Here is an 11,853-nt window from a genome sequence, read left to right on the forward strand (position 1 = left end):
CCCAACCCGTCGATGAGAATGTGTTCCCCGCGCCCCACCAGGCCCTACCTCTGGCCCCCTTCCCGCTCTGGCAGGAAGGGTCCTCCTGTGACTCCGCCCTCCCCTGCTCTGGCCAACAGAACGAGGTCTTCCCGGAGCCCATGTTCACGTGGACGCGGGTGGGGAGCCGCCTGCTGGACGGCAGCGCCGAGTTTGACGGGAAGGAGCTGGTGCTGGAACGCGTGCCCGCCGAGCTCAACGGCTCCATGTACCGCTGCATGGCCCAGAACCCGCTGGGCTCCACCGACACGCACACCCGGCTCATCGTGTTTGGTATGCTGCGCCAGACCAGGGGATCGGGAGGGCTACCCAGGGATGGGTGGGGTTGTCCCAACGAGGTGGGCGCATCAGGGGCCTGAGTTCCCCAAATTTGACCCGAGGAGGCGCCCGCAGTGAGGCACTGGAGCGCTGCGGGGGAGACAAAAGCAGCTTTGGAGCTCGGGAGCCCTGGGCTCCAATCTCAGATTTCCCACTCGGTGACGGGGCAACCCTGGGCAAGCGGCTTCCCCTCCCTCAGTCTCTCCATCTGTAGAATGGGCCAGTACCTCCCAGCCCGCAGACGCCGTGTGCCTGTCCTGAGCGGCGTGGTGACGGGCGCTCAGCAGGTGCTGGATAAGGGGCCTCCTTTGCCAAGTTCTGAATGCTGTCCGTGCTCTACTTCTCTTTCTGTTCTTCCCGACAGAAAACCCGAATATCCCAAGAGGAACAGAAGACTCCAATGGTAAGTCTTGCCCCTCCCTCAGGCCTTAGGCGCGTGATTGTCCTCTAGTTGGGCAGAGTCTGGGTCAAAGGTCAGGAGTGGGCACTAAAGCCGTTAAGGGGGACCCAGTACCCCTAAGCAGCCAGCAGGGATCTCCAGGGACCAGGTCTTTCTGGGACCAGCTTCCATGACCCCAAGAGGATGTGTTCAACCCTGACCCTGGGGTTGTGGTCTGGGGCCCTTGGCCACTTCGCAGGATGCTGGGCACACAGACCAATGCGTCAGCAGGGTCCTTAATGCTGCCCCTGTCTCCAGGCTGGCCCTGACCTGGAGACCAGCCCGTGGGGCCCGGATACCCTTCCCAGGCCTGCAGCCCTCCCCTCCCCGCACTGAGCTGACCCCACATTTCATGATGCATCCCCCCCATATTCCTGGTCCGCACTGCAGGGTCCTGGGGGCCCCCAGGGAGCCCGGCCTCAGCCCAGCAGGCCTGGGACAGGGAAGGGATCACAAACAGTCAGCTGGGACCGACAGCAGGGCCGGGGCTGGAATCCAGCGGACCCCAGCGCTGAAGTGCAGACTCTCATCCGGGGCCCTCCGGAGCTCCGTGGTCCCCAGGGCCCACACCCACCCACACCCCAGAGAGAGGCGGCGCGGGGCCCCTGCCCTGACGCCGCCCCCTGCACAGGTTCCGCGTCTGGCCCCGCTGGCGTCCGGCTCACCCTGGTGCTCGCCCTGACAGTGGTCCTGGAGCTGACGTGAAGGCGCGGCCTCCACTCCATCTGGCACTGGCATCTCTGCGACCGGTTTTCCTTTCTTTTTTAAACTATTTCCAGTCTTGTTCTTAGTCTCTTTCTGTCCGTGTCTTGGCTCCTTCGGTCAATTTAATTAATATAGAACACTTTTCCCCACCTCCGTCTGTGGCTCTGTATTCTTCATGTTCTATAGCAGCAACAGGGCGCCTCCCAGAACGCAGCCTTGGGTCAGGCAGTGACAGGGTGACAGACGGCATGCTCTTTCCCAGAGGTGGGGTGCAAGGGCAGCACCTTGTCTCATCCAAATCCAGGCGTGGGAGGTTGCCAGAGACTCAGGAAATCTAAGCTCCCTCAAGGCCAGGTGTAATAGTCAGTTTTTGCCACAATGACCCTACATAACAAAGCAACCCAAATCACAGAGGCATGAAATAACAGGCATTAATAATTATGTTCTCAAGGCAAGAATACTGGTTCGCCATTCCCTTCTCCAGTGGAAACAGTGTCAGAATTTGTTTTGGGGGGGCTCCAAAATCACTGCAGATGGTGATTGCAGCCATGAAATTAAAAGACGCTTACTCCTTGGAAGGAAAGTTATAACCAACCTAGATAGCATATTCAAAAGCAGAGACATTACTTTGCCAACAAAGGTCTGTCTAGTCAAGGCTATGGTTTTTCCAGTAGTCATGTATGGATGTGAGAGTTGGACTATAAAGAAAGCTGAGCGCCGAAGAATGGATGATTTTGAACTGTGGTGTTGGAGAAGACTCTTGAGAGTCCCTTGACTGACTGCAAGGAGATCCAACCAGTCCATTCTGAAGGAGATCAGTCCTCAGTGTCTTTGGAAGGAATGATGCTAAAGCTGAAACTCCAGTACTTTGGCCACCTCATGCAAAGAGTTGACTCATTGGAAAAGACTCTGATGCTGGGAGGGATTGGGGGCAGGAGGAGAAGGGGACAATAGAGGATGAGATGGCTGTATGGCATTACCGACTCGACAGACGTGAGTTTGGGTGAACTCCGGGAGTTGGTGATGGACAGGGAGGCCTAGCGTACTACAATTCATGGGGTCGAAAAGAGTCGGACACAACTGAGTGACTGAACTGAACTGAACAATTATGTTCATGTTCAGGATGAAGTGGTTCAGCTGATCTGGTCTGATTCTGGAGGAGGAAATGGCAACCCACAGCAGTATTCTTGCCTGGAAAATTCCATGGACAGAGGAGCCTGGTGGGCTACAGTCCATGGGGTCACAAAGAGTCAGACAGGACTGAGCACAGCACAGCAGTCTGCACTCAGCTGGGCAGCCCTGCTTCAGGAAAGAGGCTATCTGGGCTGGATTCCAGGCTTGGGGTTGGACTTGGGTCTCCTCCTTGGGTGTTTGCTCTGGGGCTCAGGCTAGGGAGGTGGTGGCTGATCCTCTTATGGTGGATCATCAAAGCTCATGAAAAAAAATGCAAGCCAGGCAAGTACAGTCATGGCATCTGCCTATCGTGTCCACTCTCTTCAGCCAGAGTAAGTCACATGGCCAAGGCCAGCATCAATCAGGGTCACAGGTAAGTCAGTGGTAGAGGCTCCAGAACTTCTTACTCCGCTACTAGACGGTTTGCCAAGCCATTCAGCTGTTGGAGGGAAGGACCGAGAGTGTCTGGGGGAGGGTGGCCTCTCTGAGCCATGGACCAGACCTGAGAGTCACCAAGGAGAGACCTGGAAGCGTGTGTTATTTGGCCAGGAGAAGCTGGGCTGCAGTAACACACTGACCCCAGAATCTTACTTGATTAACACAATAAAAATTTATTTGGGGCTCATGAAAAGCCCAGGGCAGTCTGGGCAGTCCTCTGCAACATGCGGCTTCTGGAATCTGCACGGCAGAGGAGAGGGCTGGAGGATGAGAGCGGCGCACAGAGTGATACCCTGCAAGGACGTTCATGCTCTTTTTAAAGTTTTTTATAAACTTTTCATTTTGTCTTGGGGTATAGCTGATTAACAGCGCTATGACAGTTTCAGGTGAACACCAAAGGGACTCAGACATACCTATACATGTATCCACACACCCCCAGTGCTCCTGCCTGGAAAATTCCGTGGGCGGAGGAGCCTGGTGGGCTGCAGTCCAGGGGGTCACTAAGGGTCGGACACAACTGAGGTACTTCACTTTCACTTTTCACTTTCATACGTTGGAGAAGGAAATGGCAACCCACTCCAATGTTCTTGCCTGGAGAATCCCAGGGACGGGGAAGCCTGATGGGCTGTCATCTATGGGGTCGCACAGAGTCGGACACGACTGAAGCGACTTAGCAGCAGCAGCACGCACCCCCAGAGCTCCTCCCATCCACGCTGCCACATGACGTGTGCTGTACCATAGGTCCTTGTTGGTTATCCATTTTAAAGACAGCAGTGTGTCCACGTCCATCCCAAACCCCCTAACCATCCCGTTCCCCACCCCCCGCCCCGGCAACCATAAGTTCGTTTTCTAAGTCTGTGAGCCTCCTAAGATGCTCACATTCTAACCCCAAGGACCTGTGAATATGTTACCTTATGTGACAAAAGGGATTTTGGCCAATGTGATTAACTGAGGGATCTTAGGATTAACTGGGAAGATTGTCCTGGATTATCCAAGTGGGTCCAATCACAAGGGGTTCCTTATAAGAGGGAGACAAGAAAGCACCAAGTAGGGGAGCTGTGATGACAGAAGCAAGAAGTCGTCATGATGCCGGGAAGGGGCCATGAGCCAAGGAATCCAGGCAGCCTCGAGGCTGGAACAGGCGAGGAAACACTCCCCCTTGAGCCTCCAGAAGGAACCAGCCCGCCAACAGTTTCCCTCTGTCCAGCTCATCTCAGACTTCCCACGTCCAGGACTCTCTTAAGAGGATAAATTTGCCTTGTTTTGAGCCTCCAAGTTGGTGGATAGGAAACTGGCACAGCCACCCAGGATGTTTTCCAGGCTCAGGCCTCGCTCGCAGTGGCATGGTGGTAGGGTTTAGTTGCTCAGCCGTGTCTGACTCTTGCGACTGCATGGACTGTAGCCCACCAGGCTCCTCTGCCCGTGGGATTTCCCAGGCAGGACTACTGGAGTGGGCTGCCGTGTCCTTCTCCAGGGGATCTGCCCGACCCAGGGATGGAACCTGCATCTCCTGCACTGCAGGCAGACTCTTCACCGACTGAGCCACAGGTGAAGCCCACGGGGGCAGAGACCACACCTATCACATCCCACTGACCTGGGGGATGTGCCCTCTGCCATTTCCACTGCATTGTTTTTTGGGATTTTTTGGCCAACATGAGCTATAAGGCCAGCCTGGATTTAAGGGATGGTGTAATCGATTCCACTTTTGGGTGAGAACTGCAGAACCATCTGGCATAGTGTGTGCATACAGGTCAGGAGGCAGAAGCAGGGCTGTGTTCACAATCGACCCCAGCCCCACACTCTGAACCTGACATTCTAGAATCTTGGTTTCCCATCCACCACGTCACATACTCTCATTTCAACGGGGAAGCCCAAATGTCTCCTCACGGCAATTTCTCTTTTAAAAGTGTGACAACTAAATGATCCATTCACACAATACATATTTGCCTGCCTGCATCTTGCCAGCAACAGCAAAGAAGTTGATTGTCGAGTGTTGAAAGGTCTCTCAGATCCATCAGTGTCAACACCCAGGCCAGCTCGGCAGCGACCACCGCACAGCACCACCTGCCCCTCAGCCTTCTTCCTTCTTCCCCAAAGCCCCGCTCTGTCTCACACGAGCCGCCTGCTGCCACCCCTGCTGCCTGCCGGCAATCCTACCTAAGCCAGTGCTGCACAATGCCTTTGCCTGTTTTCTGGAAGGAATAAAACAAGATTTGTTTCTTCTTTTTACCTTAATAGAGGGAAGCCCATGTAGGCATGAAATTGGAATCACTTTGCCCTATTAACAGCTCTGGCGCTGGGTTCCACGGCCCTTAAAATGCATCAGCATCTCAGCAGCAAGTGAACGAGCCACGTAAAGTGGGAGGGGACACGCCCAGAGAGAGTCATCCGGGAGGCCAACCGTCTGCAGGGACGGGGCGGCCATCTGCTCTGGCCTCTGAGTTTGAGGACACCGAGCCCTGAGCAGGCTGGAAAGGGTGATTTGTCCGACCCAGGACTGCAAGGATGCAAGGTAGGATGGGTGACGTCAAGCCCAGCCTGACAGGGAGACAGATCCTTCCTTTTTTTGTCTACCTGGCTACTCACTCATTTGACAGACTCTGACACCCCTCCGGTCTGGCTGCACGCCAGGCAGGGGAAACCCCAAGACAAGCTGGGCAGATCCTGCCATAAAGAGCACCGAGTCCCTGCGGAACGACAGACTCTAGGAAAAGAGGAACTGAGATGCCACGTGACAAGTGTTAGAACAAAAACATCAGAGTTTAAGAGGGTCACAGAAGGGGTGCAAGGCTGTCCCCCCGGTAGGTCCGGGGGCGCTTCCAGGAGGCGGTGACCTGGCGGCCAGGCCTTGAGGGAGAGGAAGGAGCATCAGAGTCAATTCTGCCACCTTCCCAGTTTGGCTCCAGGTCAGTGGGTCCAGCTGTCGGTTGGTGCAGAGACCCCTGCTGGGCCTTGAGGGGGCCAGCGCCCTTCCTAGCGCATCAGCCAGGGGGTCAGTCCTCCTCCTCCCATCAGCCTAGCGCTCGAGTCAGGCTCATCAACAAGAACGTGGAAGCTGGGGTTCCCCATCACTAGGTCACAGGAAGTGGGGGGTGGCACATGACACTTTGCCGGAGCTGCCCCTTCCGGGGAGGAGGTTCCGGGGAGGTGGTACTGATGCCTGCGAGAGGAGTCAGGTCTGGAGTCAGCATCTTCTCAGCCTTGGGGTACCTCGGGGCCCACAGCACCCCCAAGGGGAGTCACACTGCTCCTCTGCCCTGCCCCGCCTCGTGGTGCCAGAGACCATCCTTCCTGATTCTACCCTGGCCAAGCAGGAGCGTATCTGGGGACCTGCCCACCCCATGGGCTACTGTGATGCGAGCGACCACCTCCAACCCGAGGTCAAGGCCACCCTGTCTGAAGGGAGACCCGGAGCCATGAGCCATGGCTCCTACATGAGGACCCTGGTTCAGAGTTGTCGTCCTGATTCCAGACAGGCTGCAGGTTTGATAAAATGCTCACGTGAACACAGAGCAGAGAAAACAAAACCCAAAACAAGGGTCTCTGCGCTCTGCCCCTGAAGGAGAGCTGACCGCCCCGGTGACCCCTAAAGCTGGATGCTCACCCGTATGTTTCTGGGATGGAGGCAGAGACGGGAAGGCTGGTGTGGAGGCCGACTTCCCCAGGAGCCCTGATGCTGCTAGTGGAAAGGAAAGGGAGACAGGGATGGTCCTGAGTGATAAGAAGGTGGGTGGAGGGAGAGAAGGGTGGGGGGAGTCTAGAAAGAGCAGAGAGAGGAGCCAAGGATGCGCTGGCTTGGAGAGGGGAGGAAGGGGAAAGAGAGCGGAAAGGGGGGAACCAGCCAAAGAGCTGTTCAGGGTCCGGGGCGTCAGGCCCACCCTGGGATCGGACATCCTAGAGAGACAGGAGGGTCCAGGAGGAATTTGTGGATGGGGGTGGTGGGACAGAGAATAGGGTCCCTGCAGGGAGTGATTCTGAAAAAAGGAACTCTCCAGTCCAACTGGGCTCCTGTGAAACAGAGATCAAGAACCGGACGGAACGAGCTTAAGTGCTGAATGAGGGAGAAGTAGATAGAAATGAAACAAGAGACAGAAGAGAGTCAGAGAGAAAGAGAGAGACAGGCAGAGCAAAAGAGACAGCCCTGACGCCCAGCGGGGGCGGCTGAGCCGCAGACCAGCCCAGAGCTGGGGAGTTTTCCAAAAGCACTTAAGCTATTATGTCAGCTATTACGCCCTTGGTCTCCTCCAGGGAAGACTGTCCTGAGTGATGTGTGGAAGGAAATGGATGTGCAAAATACACGCATTTTTTCCAAACGGCCCGATCGCCAACGACAGGCCTGAATGTCAGCACACACAGCTGCACCTGGCCCTGGGGCTGAGCTTTGTGGAGGCCGCCTCCCCCACCTCTCTTTTGCTCCCGCCGCCCCCTCTCCTCTGCCCCAGGTGGGCTGTCCCCACCCCAGGCTCCCATTCCCTCCTGTCCCCTTCCTCCATGGATCTGGAACCCCAGGGCCACAGACAAACACCTTTTTGGAAGAGCCCTTCCCTAATCGCGCATCCCTACCCTCACCTTCTCAAACAACCTCCCCCAGAGACCCTCCTTCTCTGACCACAGGGACTGTCCTTCCCCTGTGACAGCCAGGGTTTTGAAAGGCTTTGGAGTTGAAAGTCTCTGAGGACTCGGACAGCAGCTCAAACACATTCCCACTGCAGCATCTTCAGCAAGTGGCTGAAGCCATCTGAACTCAGCTCTTCAACTATAAAATGGGGATAATTATGCCCCGTAAAGGTGACGCTAGATGCAAAGAACCCTCCTATCAATGCAGGAGACGTAAGAGACGCGGGTTCAATCCTTGGGTTGGGAAGATCCCCTGGAGGAGAGCACGACAACCCACTCCAGTATTCCTGCCTGGGAAATCACAGGGACAGAGGCGCCTGGCAGGCTACAGTCCACAGGGTCGAAAAGAGTCAGACACGACTGAGGCAACTCAGCTCACATGCACACACATGGATGTGTGCAACAGATTAAACAGCAACAGTTCCACACGTAAGAATCTGCATAAATATCAACATCCTACATTTAGGCATTTACCACGTACCGGGTCTTCTCTACCAGCTAAAGGCTGTGCCAAGCACTTTGCACGTATCGTCTCGTTTGATCTTCACGACAAGCTTGAGGTACAGGAAGCATTAGAATCATTTTCCAAGCAAGGAAACAGGCGAGTGGCTACGTGACCGCTGAAGGTCACACAGGGAAATAAAGGCCTGGAGTGAGATCTAGACCTAGGATAGGTGCACCCAGCACTGTGCTTGTAGATGAGAAGCCCAGCAGAGTCAGGTGGAGACCAGAAGCTCAGGGATTTCGTTCTTCCTTCCTTCTCCCTGGACACTCCTCCAAGGCAGGTGGCTCTTCTAAAGATTCTAAGGATCTCATGGTGGTCAGTCCAGGGCAGGACCCTGTGGCAGGTGTTTAAAGAGGTGAGCTCTAAAGCCAAACTCTCCCGGACTCAAATTTTGTCTTGAAAAGCTGTTGACTAGCTGGGTGGCCTCAGGCTATTTTACAAAAAACGTCTTTGTGATTGGGTGGCCTGTCTCTAAATGAGACTCATAACCTACTCAGCTCTTGGGGCTGAATGAGACGGCGCATATAAAGTACTTAGGGAAAAAAAGTCTGGCATATAGTACGTGCTCAATAAATATCACCTGTCATTACCACTCACTTGGCACAAGATGCTAACATTAATCTCCATCCTTTAGTAATAGATAAAAGATATCATGTGGTCCTTCCCCCCAAGGTCACCCTGTGCCTTTAAATCATGCCAGCCAAAGGAGAGGGGAGTGAAGAAGAAAGATGGGAACAAAGGGAGAGGAACCTACAGTCATGGAACTCAGATTCTTACAAGGCTGTGTCAATCGGTGCACACCACAGCCTTCCAAGACAGGCGCTCCATACTCGTTTCATAAACAGAGCAAGGCGGAGCCTCGGGGCGGGAGGGGGCCGGGCCCAGAAGCACGCAGCTATGGGTAAGCAGGGACTGGGCTGGAAATTCCATCCTCTTCATGCACATCTCCCTCCCCTCACACGGAGTGGGAGGATACAGCCTCCCCCCTCTGGGGATCCTCTGGGGATGCCAGCAGAGAACCACCGTCTCCCATGGCCAGGGCAGCCTCGGGGACAGAAGCAACCTAACAGAAAAGGTTAGGAGGAAGGAGGGGGCAGGCACGCCCTCCAGAGTCGCTGGGTGCCACGTAAGGCCCATCCCTTACCCCCTCCAAAGGAACGACCACCCCCTTCCAGCTAAAACAGACGTGTGTGCATGTCTTCGGACGGTACGCAAGCATGCAAGTCACGACCCCATGGACCACAGCCCGCCAGGCTTCTCTGTTCATGGGGCTCTCCAGGCAAGAATACTGGAGTGGGTTGCCATGCCCTCCTCCAGGGGAATTTCCCAACCCAGGGATCGTACCTGCATCTCTTACGCCTCCTGCATTGGCAGGCATGTTCTTGATCACTAGCGCCACCTGGGAAGCCTTCAGAAAGGTATGCTGGGTCTCAAACGTCAACCCATACTACAGCTGGGAGACAGAGGCCCTGAGCAGCTCGCCCTGGGGTCACAGAAGCTTAGTGGCAACGTGAGGACCAGAAGCTGGGTTGACTCACCCTCACCCTTTTTACTGGAATGACACGCGGTGATCTGCCTGGTAAAGTAAATATCAACGCACCCACTGGGTGCCTCTTTCACCTCTCTGGGGACCTAGGAATCTGTACCAGGAGAGAGTTCCAGCACTGACCAGTCTCACAGGAAGGGAGGAAAGCTTCTGCAGCCAGAGTGGGCCTCCCCAAGGGCTGGGGACTGTGCCAAGCAGGCTGAGGTCCCAGCCTGGTGGGCCCCCTGCTGCCTCCTCCCAGGATGAGAGCCGTCTACCCTGGGGGACCTAGACGGGGACCCACCCTCAAAGGCAATGACCTTGATCCTGCTCAGAACCCTCCTAGGCTCAGGATACGGATTCGGGTTCTAACAACCCTGAGGGCTTTTGTGAGAGGTTCCGGGGAGAGATCCTGCAGGAATCCAGGTCTGAAATAACAACTTTGCTTCACTGGGCACCTGCTTCCGTCTTGTCCTTTTTGTCCCTCAATTTCTCCTAAAATATATATATACGAGTGTCTGTGTGTGTGTGAGTGTGCGCGCACACACGCTTTGAGGTTGTTCCTGGGGGACTATTAACTAAGAATAATTTATCCAAGAAATTTGTTATGTTAGAATTACCAATTAGATATGATTATAACTTGCCATGGCTAACACGGCACTACGGTTGGAAATCTGAATCCCATTAAAATCTAATTAGCATATATTAAGTCGAAGGCGGTTTTACTGCAGTGCGCCAGCAGGTTTGAGCAGTGCTGGGCCCGACAGGAGGACTCACTGCCCACTTCGGCACGCGGGCCACGTTGCCCACGGCGCCCAGGGGACGCCAGGAGGGCTCTAGGCAACTGTTCCTAAACTGGGGAGCAGATGGTCCACGCGACAGACGGGGCAGCTCAGAGAGTGGACTTGCATTCCAGGCTCTGACCCTGGATGAGTGGCCAGAATCCAGGGAAAAGTATCTTTGACTGGACAAGACCCTGATGCTGGGAAAGATTGAAGGCGGGAGGAGAAGGGGATGACAGAGGATGAGATGGTTGGATGGCATCACCGACTCAATGGACATGAGTTTGAGTAAACTCCAGGAGTTGGTGATAGACAGGGAGGCCTGGTATGCTGCAGTCCATGGCGTCGCAAAGAGTCGGACACGACTGAGTGACTAAACTGAACTGAACTAACACAGGGTGCTCTGGGGTCACAGCTCCGGGCTAAGGCGGGGGTGATTTTGGTAGCCCCTGGGGGCAAGTTATCTTTGGGGCTGAATGTTAGCCTCAGAGATGGATCCTTCCCTGGCTTATGGGCATGGTGGTCCTGGATGTGTAGGACTTAGCTGCTATCTCCTTGGACCTAGAAAGCCCCTGGCTCAGGAATAAGGAACACTTGCTGGGCTCCTACAGTGGGGCTTACTTTCTTATTCTCACTTAATCTTCATAATCAAGAAAAGACCCTGATGCTTGGAAGGATTGAAGGCAAAAGGAGAAGGGGGCAACAGAGGATGAGATGATTGGGTAGCATCACTGGCTAAATGGATGTGAATTTGAGCAAACTCTGGGAGATAGTGAAGGACAGGGAAGCTGGCACGCAGCAGTTCTTGGGGTTGCAAAGAGTTGGACTCTAATTAGTAACTGAACAACAACAACAAATCCTCTTAAGAAATCCAAGAGAAAGTTCTAGTATATGCCCATTTTACACACAGGAAACCTGAGGGTTAAAGGGGTTAAGGAACGTTCTCAAGATCATGTAGCCACTAAGTGGCAGAATCAGCGTTTGAACACAGGTGACTCTTTTTTAAAAGCTCTCTCTCTCCTAACATCTTGTTGCTGGAATAAACGACGTCCACAGCAGATGGTGACTGCAGCCATGAAATTAAAAGACGCTTACTCATTGGAAGGAAAGTTATGACCAACCTAGACAGCATATTAAAAAGCAGAGACATTACTTTGCCAACAAAGGTCCATCTAGTCAAAGCTATGGTTTTTCCAGTAGTCATGTATGGATGAGAGAGTTGGACTATAAAGAAAGCTGAGCGCCGAAGAATTGATGCTTTTGAACTGCAATGTTGGAGAAGACTCTTGAGAGTCCCGTGGACTGCAAGGAG

At 54.3% G+C, this 11,853-nt stretch overlaps 1 protein-coding gene across 1 annotated transcript in view; it reads left to right on the top strand.

The window, feature by feature from the left end:
• IGSF21 (immunoglobin superfamily, member 21) overlaps nt 1–1,501 on the top strand; it is a 155,630-nt gene extending 154,129 nt beyond the window's left edge. The window contains exons 8-10 of the mRNA XM_010830220.1: nt 120–312; nt 722–760; nt 1,428–1,501. Of these exons, the coding sequence (XP_010828522.1) occupies nt 120–312; nt 722–760; nt 1,428–1,501 (306 nt within the window). The remainder of the gene's footprint in view (nt 1–119; nt 313–721; nt 761–1,427) is intronic.
• Nucleotides 1,502–11,853: the final 10,352 nt, after the last annotated feature.

The sequence above is a fragment of the Bison bison genome, unplaced genomic scaffold (genome assembly GCF_000754665.1).
Source record: "Bison bison bison isolate TAMUID 2011002044 unplaced genomic scaffold, Bison_UMD1.0 scf7180017864516, whole genome shotgun sequence".
Classification (NCBI taxonomy): Eukaryota; Metazoa; Chordata; class Mammalia; order Artiodactyla; family Bovidae; genus Bison; species Bison bison.